At 46.8% G+C, this 15,751-nt stretch overlaps 1 protein-coding gene across 1 annotated transcript; it reads left to right on the forward strand.

The window, feature by feature from the left end:
• Positions 1 to 13,398: 13,398 nt before the first annotated feature.
• On the forward strand, positions 13,399 to 14,303 carry LOC136451973 (uncharacterized). The gene has a single exon (XM_066452652.1). The coding sequence runs from the start codon at positions 13,497 to 13,499 to the stop codon at positions 14,148 to 14,150; it is 654 nt and encodes a 217-aa protein (XP_066308749.1). The 5' UTR covers positions 13,399 to 13,496; the 3' UTR covers positions 14,151 to 14,303.
• The last annotated feature ends 1,448 nt before the right edge of the window (positions 14,304 to 15,751 follow it).

Raw genomic sequence — 15,751 nt, forward strand, 5'->3', positions numbered from 1 at the left:
CAAGTGTTTACATACATATGTTGCAAGTGTTTTCATCTCGATGTTTGCAATGGCTACACACGTGGTTTCAAGTTTTTTCTAGTGTTTCACAAATGTTTTAAACGTATGTTGCAAGTGTTTTAATTGTTTCGGGCGTATGTTGCAAATGTTTCCTCTATATGTTGCAAAAAGTACATATGGTATTACACATGTTGCAGTGGGACCCATCTGCAATAGCTGCCTGCTGCAGCTGTTGGGCTTGCCTGCATGCGCATGGGTGTGGAGGGGGCACGAGCGAGAAACCGTGCAGGAGCAAATCGAGACGGAGTGGCGCGGGACATGGAGCGGCGTGGGCTCTCACGTGAAGCAGGCGTAGGCGTGGCTCCCGTTTGGACGTCCGAACGCTAGCCCCGTCCAGACATCCAGACCATAGAACTAAAAACCTCATTTCCATACCATAAATTTATAGCAAAATCGATTGGAATTTGGTGGAGATGGTTTAGAATGACTGCTGGGTACTCTTTGTCCACGTCAAAAGCCAGGCCCAAGAATTAAAAGCTTCATGCCCACACCTTAAAATGTTAGAGAAATTGATTAGAATTTTCTCGGAGATGGTTTAGAATGATCGCTGGGTATTCTTTGTATATTTTTATGTTTGTACATTTGTGAGCCTCGCGTTAAAAGCTGGTCCCTAGACTTAAAAGTTTTGGCAAAATCGACTGAAATTTGTTTTGTTTGAGATGACTAAGTATAATATCCGGTGTGGGTTGAGGTGTAGGCTGCACACTAGGAATGCCCCTCATAGTGCCTCATCTTTATGCAGGTATGATAGGTGCAATAGTTGTGTAATATACAGATTGACAACCGGGTTAGGTAAAAAAAGCAAAGACCCTGCAACATTGGGAATTGTCCTGCTAGTGCTAGGTGTAACAATAATTCCTTCAGCTGCATTGGTCCAATTAAGATAATTGCGACTGTCTTCAGTACTGTTGTAGAAAGTACTTCCTCCGACCTCCGACCACATAAGTTGACAACTATACGATTTGCTTCACTGAAACTAGTTTAAGTTTGATCAAATTTATAGTGAATTATCTCCAACTAGATTTACTATGGATTTTTTTATATTAATTTAATAATACTTATTTCATATGCATGAATATTAATATTGTTTATATAACTTTGATCAAACTTGAAATCTTTTGACACCTTGAAAAATGAGAATTGCATTGTTTTGTGAACGGAGCGATTACCAAACCTAGTTTTCAAATCATCTGTCTTCTAGTTGTTTCTTAGACTGTCTCCAACAACCACGACCCAAAATACAAGACACATTCGTCCTTTGGGTAGTGCTACAGGCAAATGGTTCAATACCTATTTTTGGTCTTCTCCAACAACAAGACCCAAAAGACAACCCTTTCTGTAAATGAGTCTCTAGGAGAGAGGATACTCAGATTTGAGTTATGCATCTCCTGGCACCTAAAATGAGTTTTCCATATAAGTACTCTGTTGGATGTTATAGGTATTATGTTAAAGACCTATTTTAGGTTTGGGTTCCGCAATGGGTCTCCTGTTGGAGACAGTCTTAGTAATTTTAGAAGTGACACACAATATAGCAGCACTAGCATTACTATACATATCTTATGTGGCAATTTATTATTTAAGGATGCAGTAGCAGTGTAGCACAGGGCAAGATCTTCGGATATACCATATGGGCAAGATCTTCGGATATACCATATGGGCAATTTATTATTTATGGCAATGGGTCACCTTGCTCTTTGGTTTCTTCAGCTGGTGGGTCTGTTCCAACTTGATGACGTTACCTTCTCTTCTGCGAAACTTCATGCAGTGCTGCTGCTGCTGCTGCTTCTTCAAGGCCTCAATCTTCACCATCAATCTGAATCTTCACCATCAATCTGTTCAAAATAAGGGACCATGATGTTATCTGGATCAATCTTCGTGTCAGTTCCCATGTTACTAGGGTCGAATGGATTGGTTATAACAACCGAATACTTCCCAGCAGAGTTGCCAAAAAGTACGTTGGCACTTAGATGCGCCAAATACCTGAGCACGCCATGTGTAGCACGCAGAGGAGCTTGATACAACAAGCCCGGTTCGCTTATCAGCCATGATACTGTATTTTTATCTCACAATAAATCAGCGAACAATACTTTTCAGTCTGGCTTTTTAGCGAAACGAACAGAGCGTGCCTTTGCGAAAACCGGCCGGGCCTGTTTTAACTTTTAAGGATAGCATAGGGCGGTTTTGGTCAGGTCCATTGGTGACCAACAAGCGCTCGCTCAAGAGGAATCCCGTCGCGGCAAATGCATCTTCAGTTGCTGTAGCATCGATAGGCTAGCTAGAACGCTTTCAATCTCCGCTGAGGCGAAGGAAGAACAACGGATTAAGGTTTGAAAAGTGATAAGGACAAAAGAGTAGTGGATTGAATTTTGTTATGATTAGGTACCTCAATCGACCGACTGTGGCCCTATATTTTTATATCATCGTCGAAACTCTTACAAAATCCATGCCAAAATAGAACTCATAACTTAGACTACACAGTCTTGTCCTTCTAGAGGTGTGCACTTCCCAAAGCCGTGATTTTCTTGTTCGGACTCTAAACTAGATGTTCTATATTGTATTTCGATAATCTTGACAAGAGAAACACTCGCTTGATGTCTATTATGCTTATGCAATTTGACAAAGTTCCAAAACGAGCCGGTTTTCCAGCAAAACCGAAACCGATCAATTATAGGTGCGAACAGTGTTCATTGCTTTGAGATGGTCTCCAACAACGACGACCTATACACAACACGCATTCTGTAGTTTGGGTCATACACAGGGAAAAAAGGTCCCCACCCAAATTTAGCGTGTCCAATAGCGAACGCAAATCCACCGGTAAAAATCTCGCGCGGTCTCCTCCTCTCCTCTCTCTCTCTCTCTCTCTCTCTCTCTCTCTCTCTCTCTCTCTCTCTCTTCCCTCTCCCATCTCAGGCGAGTCCGCCGCCCTGGGCACCCCGGCCTCGGCCGCTCCCGTCCTCGACCCCGCGCCGGCCTCCACCCTCACGCCCGCCTCCGCCCCTGGGCCGGCGACCCCGCGTCCTCGGCGAAGCGGCCTCCGTCAGCTCCAGCTCCGGCGGATCGACGGCCCCGCGGCCGGATCCAGCTCCGACGGCCCCGTGGCCGTCCAGCTCCGGCGGATCGACGGCCCCGCGGCCGGATCCAGCTCCGGCGGCCCCGTGGCCGTCCAGCTCCGGCGGATCAACGGCCCCGTGGCCGGATCCAGCTCCGGCGGCCCCGTGGCTGTCCAGCTCCGGCGGATCGACGGCCCCGCGGCCGGATCCAGCTCCGGCGGCCCCGGGGCCGTCCAGCTCCGACGGATCGACGGCCCCGCGGCCGGATCCAGCTCCGGCGGCCCCGTGGCCGTCCAGCTCCGGAGGATCGACGGCCCCGTGTGCCGGATCCCGCTCCGGCGGCCCCGTGGCCGTCCACCCCCGCGCGCGGCCTCCTGCTCCGGCGGCCTGGCCCCGCTCCCCGACGGCCGCTCCCCGCCTCGCCATGCGCTCCTCCAACACCGGCGGCCGGCGAGCTCCGCCTCGGCGCGGGCGAGCTCGGCCCCGGCCGCCGCAGGCGCGCTGGCGAGCTTGGCCCCGGCCGGGTGCCGCGGGCGAGCTCGGCGATTTGCGTAGCGAGGAGAGAGGAGACGCTTTTTTGCGTAGCGTTTGGGCGAGCAGGCAAAATGCGTCGGATCTTTGGGTCTGCTGTTGGACGATGGATTCGGCTAGGCAAAGTACTGTGCCGGACCCATTTTGGGTTTGGGTCTCCTTATTGGAAGAGTCTGATGGGGACCATAATGCGGCAGTGCTCTTTACTGACCACCGAGTTACTGATTGCCCGGTCTCCATAGTCCATAGTCCAGGTGACGAACAATAACATTCAGGATGAAGAATTGAAAATACACCAGCAGAACGATATATTTGGATATGGCTCCATTTATCGGGAAGGGTGGCTATCATATTGAGGCTATGAGGTACGTAACCGTAGATAGAGCCAGATGGCGCGGGCTGGGATTAAAAAAAAAAAAAGACAAATATAATGGCGCAGGGGTGATGTTAGTGTCACTAATGAGAACGAAATCTTGTGCAAAAAGTAGCAAAGCTTCCAACCTACGCGGTGAAGGGTGCAGAGCAACCTGTTTTGTCAATGGAGAGATGACGTACTAGTCCGTACTTAGGATCGGATAGCATCTATGCTTTCTTGCTGCTGCAAGTCCTGAGCCCTGTCGTGTGACTCGTGTCTGTGTTATATTACTAATGACAGGAACTAATCAACAGTGCACGTCGATGTCGTGTACTTTCTAACTCACAATGTCGTAGCTCGACTAGAAACGAAAGCTAAGCGCCTGTGTGCCGTTGCTTTCCACCGCCCGGCACGAAAATCTGCCCGAATCCGCGGTGATTTGGTTATGCCGGCGTGTTCAAGGATAGCCAGAGTACGGCAACAAAAAAGCTTCAAGTCATCGTGTGCGGTTACTACTTTTTGACTCTTGCGCACGATTTGAAAGCAGGTTGTTTTCTGCTCGAATCAGCCGTTGTTAATTTGCTAGCGAGGTTCAGCAAGAGTACTGTAAATTAATTAATTAACCGCAGCAGATGCGAGTGGCCAGAATCGTATACACGTTTAGCAAAAAGGTGTGAAAATTACAGCCACAATCGAAACACGAGTTGCTTATTAGTCGGAAAGATAGCATACGTACGCATTGCAACCACTTTTACTGTCGTACTTGCGTATTGTTTTCGAGGATATGCTGTATGGTTAGGTTTTCTTTTGAGCTCAGGAAATATATATTTCTTTTCAGTTTGGATACTGTTAGATTAATTTGGGCCAGGCCCATTATTTATTCTAATTAATTAAATAAACTTCAAAGGCCCACAATTATTGTTAAGTGGAAAAGTGATTAGTACCACATGAGAAATTCACTAAAAAAAGGTTTTCAACTTAAATAGTGAGTCTTAAGATTCTCAAATAGACAAGTTGAGAGGGAGAACCGGGAGGCCACACGCGCGCCGCCGCCGAGCCGAGCCGCCCGCCCGCGCGCGTGGCCTGGCTTGGTTTTGTCGCTTGGCCCAACCTACAGGAGCCTCCCGGCGCGACCTCCTCTGCAACATGGTGGACACGAGGAGGACTGGTGCCCGCACCAACGCCACCGACGGAGAAGATGGTGGCTCACTGTCCGCGGGTACCGGCAGTCCCACCCTAGGGTATAAACCTAATCCCACTGTGCGCTATTGTTCATATGCTATTCTGTTAGCGTACTTGGTTGCTGCACTGTTAAATACTATCTGCAGTAGTGGTGGTGTTACAGTATGGTTAGTGGTACCGTTACTATTGGTTAAGTCATTTTTATGGATTAATATAAGTCGTAAATTGACCAAATGTTCAACAATCCAAAAACTTGATAGGTCTTTTTCGGCTGCTAGTTTTGCTGCGTTACTAAAACCACCACCATTGAAAGATGATGGATCCAACTATAAAGTGTGGCGTGTCTGTTCCAAACTGTGGTTCACTAGTATGTGTTGTGAGCACGTGATCAAGGGAAGACGCATTGAACCTCCTTTCTCTCACGAGGAGGAGATTAAGTTCAATGAGGCAGATAACTTGTTCAAGGGGGCTCTCATCAGCATATTAGCTTAAAGCATGGTGCAAGTGTACATGGATATGGACACTGGCAAGGACATATGGGATGCACTTGAGGCCAAGTTCGGTGTTGCCGATGCTAGCACTGAGTTGTACATCATGGAGAAGTTCTATGACTACAAGATGGTCGATGACCGATCTGTAGTAGAGCAGGCTCATGAGATACAGATGCTGGCAAAGGAACTCCAGAACAATGAGTGTAAGTTGCCTGACAAGTTTGTGGCCGGCGGTATCATCGCTAAGCTGCCACCCACTTGGTCGAGCTTTGCCACTACTCTAAAGCACAGGAGGCAAGTGTTCAGTGTGACTGATCTCATTGATACTCTTGGTGTGGAGGAGAATGCTAGGGCAAAGGACACTCATGGCAAGAAAGCGCATGAGGAAAGTTCTAGCGCCAATCTGGTGCAAAAGAAGAACTTTCATGCCGCACAGAGGAAGAAGAAAAACAAGCCTGCAGTCAAGCCTAAAGCTACAACTTTTAAGAAGAAGGGCAAGGAAAAAGAAAAAGGTCTTTGCTTTGTCTGCGGTGCATCTGACCATTGGGCAAAAGAGTGCCCTGACCGCAAGGACAAGCAGAAGAAGACCGCAAACATGGTTGTTAGCGAATCTGGAGGATCTAGGTACGGTAATCATCTACCTACAGTTTTTTCAGTTTGTCTCTCGCCTGAGTGGTGGGTTGACACGGGTGCTAACATTCATGTATGTTCTGATGTTTCTTTGTTTTCTTCTTATCAGGAACAAAGAGGTTGCTCCTTGCTGATGGGAAATGGTACGCATGCTGCTGTACTTGGTGTTGGTACGATCAATCTGAAGTTTACTTCGGGAAAGATCGTGCAGCTAAAGAACATGCAGCATGTCCCCTCCATCAAGAAGAATCTCGTTAGTGGGTCTCTATTGTGTAGAGACGGCTTTAGACTTGTGTTTGAGTCCAATAAATGTGTTGTATCCAAGTATGGAACCTTTGTTGGAAAAGGCTATGAAAGCGGAGGCTTGTTCCGCTTCTCTTTGATGGATTCTTGTGATAAAATTGTGAACCATGTGAGAAATGATGATGAGTCTAATATTTGGTATTCCCGACTCTGTCACATCAATGTTGGTTGTATGACGCGCTTAGCTAGTTTAAAATTAATCCCTAAAATCGATCTGGTCAAAGGGTCTAAGTGCCATGCTTGTGTTCAAGCAAAGCAACCTCGCAAGCCTCACAAGGCTGTGAAAGAGGCGAGAAATTTGGCACCGCTAGATCTCATTCATTTTGATCTGTGCGAGATGAATGGTGTATTGACCAAAGGAGGAAAGAAATATTTCATGACTCTTATTGATGATAGCACTAGATTTTGCTATGTGTACTTGCTAAAAACAAAGGATGAAGCAATGCATTATTTTAAAATCTATAAAGCTGAAGTAGAGAACCAATTGGAAAGGAAAATCAAACGGTTGAGGTCTGATCGTGGGGGAGAATACTTTTCACATGAGTTTGATTCATTCTGCGAGGAACATGGAATTATTCATGAGAGGACGCCTCCATACCCCCCCCAATCCAATGGGATTGCTGAACGAAAGAATCGCACTCTAACTGATTTGGTTAACGCCATGTTAGACACTGCGGGACTTTCCAACGAATGGTGGGGTGAGGCTATATTGACGGCATGTCATGTCCTGAATAGAGTTCCTACAAAGAATAAAGAAGTAACACCATTCGAGGAATGGGAAAAGAAAATGATGACTCTCTCATACCTGCGCACTTGGGGATGCTTGGCCAAGGTGAATGTGCCAATCGTCAAAAAACACAAACTTGGACCAAAAACTGTAGATTGTGTGTTCCTCGGTTACGCTTTACACAGCGTTGGCTATAGATTCCTAGTTGTAAGCTCTGGAGTACCTAACATGCGTGTCGGTGCAATGATTGAATCCAGAGATGCTACATTCTTTGAGAATGAATTTCCTATGAGAGGAAATGTACCTAGCACATCTAGTCAAACACCTGTTGATTCCCCTGTGGTGCCAACAGAACATCTTGAACAAACATGTGTTGAGAATCCTGAGGAGGATAATAGTGGAGCTACTCGAAAGAGTAAGAGACAGAGGACTGTAAAGTCTTTTGGTGGTGATTTCACTATATACCTCGTGGATGACACTCCAAGCACCATTGCTGAGGCATTTTCCTCTCTCGACGCTGACTACTGGAAGGAAACAGTGCGAAGTGAGATGGATTCAATTATGACCAATGGAACTTGGGAGATTGTTGATCGTCCTTATGGGTGCAAGCCTGTAGGATGTAAATGGGTGTTCAAGAAAAAGCTTAGGCCTAATGGTACGATTGAAAAGTACAAGGCAAGGCTTGTGGCTAAGGGTTATACCCAGAAAGAAGGCGAGAACTTCTTTGATACTTATTCACCAGTGGCCCGATTGACCACAATCCGAGTACTACTTGCCCTGGCTACGTCTCATGGTCTTTTCGTTCATCAGATGGATGTTAAGACGGCTTTCCTAAATGGAGAGTTAGATGAGGAGATCTACATGGATCAGCCTGATGGTTTTATAGTAGAAGGTCAAGAAGGAAAGGTGTGTAAATTATTGAAGTCTTTGTATGGCCTAAAATAAACACCTAAGCAATGGCATGAAAAGTTTGATAAAACTATGACATCTGCTGGCTTTGTTGCGAATGAAGCTGACAAATGTGTGTACTACCGCTATGGTGGGGGAGAAGGAGTAATCCTGTGCTTGTATATGGATGACATACTAATCTTTGGGACAAGCCTCAATGTGATTGAGGAAGTCAAGGACTTTCTGTCAAAGAGCTTTGACATGAAGGATTTGGGAGTGGCTGATGTGATACTAAACATCAAACTACTAAGGGGAGAAAATAGTGGGGTAACACTTGTACAAACTCACTATGTGGAAAAGGTACTGAGTCGCTTTGGTTATAGTGATTGCAAGCCTGTGTCCACTCCCTATGATCCAAGCATGATCCTGAGAAAGAACCGAAGAATAATGAGGGATTAGTTGAGATACTCCCAAATCATCGGCTCGCTAATGTACTTGGCTAGTGCAACGAGGCCTGATATCTCATTTGCTATGAGCAAATTAAGCCGGTTTGTTTCAAATCCGGGAGATGATCACTGGCGTGCTCTTGAAAGAGTATTGCGCTATCTAAAGGGAACGTCGAGCTTTGGCATTCACTATACTGGGTACCCGAAGGTACTCGAGGGCTATTGTGATGCAAATTGGATATTTAATGCTGATGAGTTAAAAGCCACAAGTGGATATACATTCACACTTGAAGGTGGCGCTGTTTCCTAGAAGTCTTGCAAGCAGACCATCTTAACGAGGTCAACAATGGAAGCAGAACTTGCAGCACTTGATACCGCTACTGTTGAGGCTGAATGGCTCCATGAGCTCCTTATGGATTTGTCGGTGGTTGAAAAACCTATGCCTGCAATTTCTATGAACTGTGATAACCAAACAGTAATTATCAAGGTAAACAGTTCAAAGGACAACATGAAGACCACTAGGCATGTAAAGCGGTGGTTAAAATCTGTCAGAAAATTAAGAAACTCCGGAGTAATAGCATTGGACTATGTCCATACGTCTAAAAATCTGGCAGATCAATTTACTAAGGGACTATCACATAATGTGATAGATAGTGCATCGAGTGAGATGGGACTGAGACCCACATGAAGTTCTATCGTAGTGGCAACCTATCCTATGTGATCAGAGATCCCGTGAATTAGGATGGTGAAACAAGCTATGGGTAGACTGAGGGAAGAGACCCTTTTAATAAAGGTCAATCTCTTGAGTAATGCACTTCTCTTCCTATCTATATGGCAGGTTGGCAAATACCTCAATGTGATCCGAGTGGCTTAATGAGAAGCAAAGATGTCGGCCTACAGGGCATCTTAAAGGAACACACCTATGTGAGTTCGATTGCTAGTCACAATCTATAAGATTTGGGTGATCTCTAGATACTCATGAATAGGCCAGGAGTATGACTTATATGCTCCAACCAGAGGGGATGCTACAGGCAGCCTAGTACCAGTAAAGAAATCGAGTGAGCCTCACTTTGCATAAAACTGTCAATTCAAGGCATAGTCCATTGGTCAGTTGTAAATGAGTGTAAACTCCTTTTCTAGATGGATGTTCAACTTAACAGTCTCCATCGAAACACTGGTATATCAAACAAGCTCAGAACTGAAGACATTAACTGTAGACTTCTGAAGTTTGGTGGGGATTATTAGATTAATTTGGGCCAGGCCCATTATTTATTCTAATTAATCAAATAAACTTCAAAGGCCCACAATTATTGTTAAGTGGAAAAGTGATTAGTACCATATGGAAAATTCACTAAAAAGGTTCTCAACTTAAATAGTGAGTCTTAAGACTCTCACATAGACAAGTTGAGAGGGAGAACCGGGAGGCCACACGCGCGCGCCGCCGCCGCCGCCGAGCTGCGCCGCCCGCCCACGCGCACGCGACGCGCCGAGCCGGGCCGTGGGCCATGGCCTGGCCTGGTTTTGTCGCTTGGCCCAACCAAAACCCTAGCCGCCGCAGCCAACTCCCAACGTCCAACCACCCTGTCCAGGTTCATTCCCCCGATAGGGCCTAACGGACAGATGGGGAACGACACAGCTATAAGGGGGGCGCCCCTGTCCGGCAGGGAACAGACCCGACTCTTCCTCTTCCTCCTCTCCGCAACATCTGAGCGCTGAGCTGTTCGTCTGCATCTTTGACCGGAGTTCCCTGCGTGCACAGGGAGCTTCGGTAGCAGGCCTCCGGAACTCCCCCCGTCAAGCGTACCTGCACGGATAGGCGGGGAATCAAGTTTTTGGGGAGCGCCGGCTTCCCGACGCGACTGCTGCCCCGTCTCTGCTTCTGTAGGTTCCTGTTCGGGGGCTTCTGCTTCCTGACGGGAGAGCCCGTGCTACTGCTCCGACACCGCACCTGCAGGAGCTTCCCGTGCTACTGCTCCAACACTGCACCTGCAGGAGCCTCCCGGCGCGACCTCCTCTGCAACATGGTGGACACGAGGAGGACTGGTGCCCGCACCAATGCCACCGACGGAGAAGATGGTGGCTCACTGTCCACGGGTACCGGCAGTCCCACCCTAGGGTATAAACCTAATCCCACTGTGCGCTATTGTTCATATGCTATTATGTTAGCGTTGTTAGCGTACTTGGTTGCTGCACTGTTAAATACTATCTGCAGTAGTGGTGGTGTTACAGTATGGTTAGTGGTACTATTACTATTGGTTAAGTCATTTTTATGGATTAATATACGTCGTAAATTGACCAAATGTTCAACAGATACTAATATAGGGGCGTAGGTGTGCATATATAGCTTCATTCTCATTTCTCTGGGAATATGAGTTTTAGACCTATACCATTTCTTTTTGAAACATTGACCTATACCATTTCCATCCTTTGGGTGACTTCCGCGTGTTGTTTATACGCAGCGCCCATAATTACTGTTCTTGTTTACAATTTTTTTTTCTCACATGGCATTTAATTTGGTCTTAAATTTCGGGAAATGCAAACTTCTTCATAGTTTATCAGAAAGCTAAGGCTTACCGGCCGGGTAATGAAAGGAAGAATATGGTTCTCCCAGTCACTACATGCTTCAAATCACTAGAGTCTAGACTCTAAAGAATAGTTGAGAAGCAAGAATATGGTTCTCCCAGTTATAATCGTGTCCTGTGCATGGATGTGTGGGCACGAAGGAACTCTTGATGAGCATCATCTTTTGTCTCCCCTCTTTGCAAACGATAATGTTTGATGCTTGGTTCACAACTCACAGGTGCCAAAAGATCAATGATTATCGGGTATCGTTATTAGAGATATCCAAAGCAAGGAGGTTAGCGTCCACGCTGACTCCTCCGGATGGCTCGAGACGTATTAAAAGGTCTCGAGCGACCCCAAGGCCGCGGACTCCGTCTCGCCCAAGGTCGCGGGTTCCGTCTTGCCCGACCCCTCGGGTGCGGGCTCTGTCTCGCCCGACCTCGAGGACGCGGGCTCCGTCTCGCCCGACCCCTTGGGTGCGGGCTCCGTCTCGCCCGACCCCAAGGACACGGGCTTCGTCTTGCCCGACCCCGCGGGTGCGGGTTCCGTCTCGCCCGACCCCGAGGACGCGGGCTCCGTCTAGCCCGATCCCTCGGGTGCGGGATCCGTCTCGCCCGACCCCGAGGACGCGGGCTCCGTCTCGCTCAAGGTCGCGGGTTCCGTCTCGCTCGACCCCTCGGGTGCGGGTTCCATCTCGCCCTACCCTAAGGACGCGGGCTCCGTCTAGCCTGATCCCTCAGGTGCGGGCTCCGTCTCGCCCGACCCCAAAGACTGCGGGCTCCGACTTGTCCAACCCCTTGGGTTCGTGCTCCGTTTCGCCCGACCCCAAGGATGCGGGTTCCGTCTCGTCCAACGGGGACCCATACCGTCGTCAACCACTCCAGGTCCAAGCGTATGGATCTGGGTCAAAACTCTGACAACAGAAAAGAGGCTGGCGCGAGTGACAAACAGGGCCGCGACGTGAAGCCGTCCCTATTGACATCTACAGGATCGATGGGACCCGCATGAAGGAGAAGAAGGACCCGGCGACCCAGGAAGCCTTCTTCTCCCTCTTCGCTCTCTCTCTCTCTCTCTCGTTCTTCTCCTTTTCTTCCACTATAATCCGCGCTTTTCCTTCGCCTGTAAAAGGGAAAGCAGGGCGCCCCTATCGGGGGACAAAAAAATGAATCGGAACACAAAAGCATGGCATGAGCACACAGCTGAGCGGCAATCGAGCTCTCAACACCCATTCACTCCTTCCACTAGAGACTTGTGATAATTTCCCCCTCTCGCCTGTTTGTAACCCCTACTGCAAACCAAGTGCCGGCAACACGAGCAGCAGCGAACTGGACGTAGGAACGTTCCACCCGAACCAGTATAAACCATTGTGTCCTCCGAGCACACCATCCGAGCCAGACGCGCAAATACAAATTTACTCGTTCCTTTTAGATTCTGGACTCCTCCAAAATTCGGTTTAGGCCTTGTTTTGGATGTACGTGTATCCACTTTAATCCATATGTATTGGAGTGATTGGAATAAAACTTAGTTTAATTTCACTCAAATCCACTTCAACGCATGTAGATTGAGATAAATACATGTGCATCAAAACAAGATCTTAATTGTGGCTTTTTTCATGGAGATTTTGATTCTTATATGCTGGTGTATATTGCCCACAAACAATGGTTACATCTTTAACCATAGAAGCATTTCAGTTCAAGGCTGCAGAGAGATGCTGTCATCAAGCATGAATTTGCACATATTATCCTTGGAGTCATCATGTAAAGAGAAGATATTTTCCTCAGATTAAATAATGGCTAGAACCTTTAGTAGATTGATTTTGTTTTTTACTCTCGTAAACTTCTCGTTTTCTTCTTTTGCTGACTACACTCCTCTTTTAATAATAAATACATTTTAATCAGTAGCAGTTTGCCCTTCTCTGTTTCGTAAAAAGAATTGAGCTGTCAAGGTGTGGAGTAGTCTATTCCTCCCTCGTTATGCTGTTTAAATGTCTAGAACAACAATTAGGTGTACATTTACTGCAGGATGTGTACATCTTGCTCGAGCAGTCGAGCTAGCGTGTGCTCAACTAATCACTGTGCTGGAGATAGAGATCAGCGGCTCAACGGCAGCAACACAAGCCAGCCGTCCATTGGCTAATTGAGGCTATAAATATCAAGGTCCTCCGACCTGATCCATCCACTCTGCTTTACACCGCAGGCAGTGAGCCCCACTGAGCCAGCCACAAAGTAAATTCTGAGCGTCGACGTTAAGCACCAGCTCGAGCTCCAAGCCATGGCGAAGCGCCGCCGCTCGTCGTCCCTTCCCCTGGCCCTGCTGCCGCCGCTGCTACTTCTCGTTGCAGCCGGATCGCTCGCAGTGGCAACCGCGCTTGACAGCTCCCCGGAGGCACGTCGTGGTCGAAGCCTGCAGCAGCTGCCAACTCCGCTGCCTCAGCCTCAGCCTCAGCCTGTGCCGCAGCCGCAGCCGCAGCCGCAGCCGGACCCAAACCCACAGCCCCAACCGGGGCCACTGCCACAGCCCCTGCCGCAACCAAATCCAAACCCACAGCCTGATCCAAACCCACCACAGCCTCTGCCTCAGCCGCAGCCCCTTCCGAAGCCTGATCCAAACCCACCACAGCCTCTGCCTCAGCCGCAGCCCCTGCCGCAGCCCGACCCAAACTCACCGCCTCAGCCCCTACCGCAGCCACAGCCAGGCCCACTCCCGCCGCAGCCTCTGCCGCAGCCTCAGCCACAGCCCGTGCCGGTGCCTGACCCAAACGTGCAACCGGCCCCGGGGACCCAACCTGTTTCCAACCAAAATCCACAGCCGCAGGCTGACCAGCTATCTGGAGGCCCGCAGCCACTTTCGGACGCCGGATCAAGAATGTTGAACCTGCAATACGTGAAGTACATATCTTTAGATCTTGTCGTTCTGCTACTGTAACTCTACACTATATTTTTTCTTTTATTTTTATTTTCTTACGCCTGTAAAATAATATCTGGAGGAGTAGTAGTAATCTCGTTTTTTTTCATATATTTTGCGAGTGTACGCGCATGCAGCGCTTTTGTATGGGTTATTAGTACTATCATTCTCATATTTTGACGTACCTTGATTTTATATGATTATATAACTAGGCAGTCTGTACATATTATACATATAATTATTAGAAGGATACCCGTGTGTTGTTGCGAGACTTTTTTTTAGAAATATAATTATTGCATATAAGAGTTAGATTTGCTTGTTCTTGCATCGGTTCTTATCAAAATAGGAGAATTTCCTGCACGTTGCCGCACGGCATACATGTTAAATAAAGTTGATATGAATTTAGGGGCGGAGCCGGAAATTATACATAGGAGGGCCAGTAAAAAAAACCTTTGTAAAAATTGAGCTTGGCTCAACTGATTAGTTTTTTTTGTGGTGATCATCTGGGTTAATTTATCGACTTATGATTGCTCGCATTTTCTTATATGTATTCTACTCTCTCCAAACATGCAATTCTAGCACAGTGTCACGTTTTAGTGTCTTATTAAGTTTGACCAATTATAGATAAAAAAAAGTACCAATATTTATGATATCAAATAAATATTATTAGATTAATTATGAAATGTATTTTCATAATAAATTGATTTGGAGTCATAAATATAAATATTATTCACTAGAAACTTGATCAAACGTGAACTACTTTTTCTGATACGCAACACATAGTTGTATGTTTTTATGGACAGAGGGAGTAGAATCTAAGGCCCTATTCTTTCAATTGTATGCGACATGCCATGGAAGCAAGGCTCTACAGTGACTATGTAGATCTTGAGATCTACTAATTTAGTCTTTCAGAGATGTTAGTAGAAACGATTTTATTATCAAGATGTGTTTGTATAACTTTATTATATACTCCCTCCATCCCATAAAAAAGTGTTGCTATGAAATTCATGTTGGTCTCAAATTCGACTAGATTTCTTGAAAATATTAGTAATATTTATATATCTAAATAAGTATATTATAAAAATATATTGAACGATCTATCTAACTATACTAATTATGTACTATAAATATAAAAATTTTCTTATATACATTTGATCAAAGTTAATTTTTTTGAATTCTTAGAAAAGACGAAGGGAAAAAAAGGTATTAATAGGTATATATAGCAATAATTTTGTTATATTCTTTCACTAACTAAAAATAAAAATTATAAGATTATATACTAATAAAAATATTTGCTGTCATATTAGGGGGGCATGGCCCTACCGCCCCCTGGATGTGCCACTAGCGCCACCCAGCGTGTGGCAATAGTCAATTGCCATTAGGCATGCAGCAAAAAAAAAAAGGATCGATGATCTAGCGTCCCCTGCCGCCCCCTGGCTGTGCCACCAGTGCCACTCAGCGTGCGCGGCAAAAGTGAATTGCCATTAGGTATGCAGCAAAAAAGGATCGATCATTGAGCGGCTTCACGTCCCACACTGTTCCACGCCCCGCGCCATGCCCCCATCCACTTCGCCCGTCGGCAGGAATGGGAGGCTTTCGTGCTGCGCCTAGTGCGTACGCTG

This window comes from Miscanthus floridulus, chromosome 5 (assembly GCF_019320115.1).
Source record: "Miscanthus floridulus cultivar M001 chromosome 5, ASM1932011v1, whole genome shotgun sequence".
NCBI lineage: Eukaryota > Viridiplantae > Streptophyta > Magnoliopsida > Poales > Poaceae > Miscanthus > Miscanthus floridulus.

Excerpts from the sequence above, each read along its gene's own strand:
- LOC136451973 (XM_066452652.1), top strand. The coding sequence starts at position 13,497 with ATGGCGAAGCGCCGCCGCTCGTCGTCCCTTCCCCTGGCCCTGCTGCCG.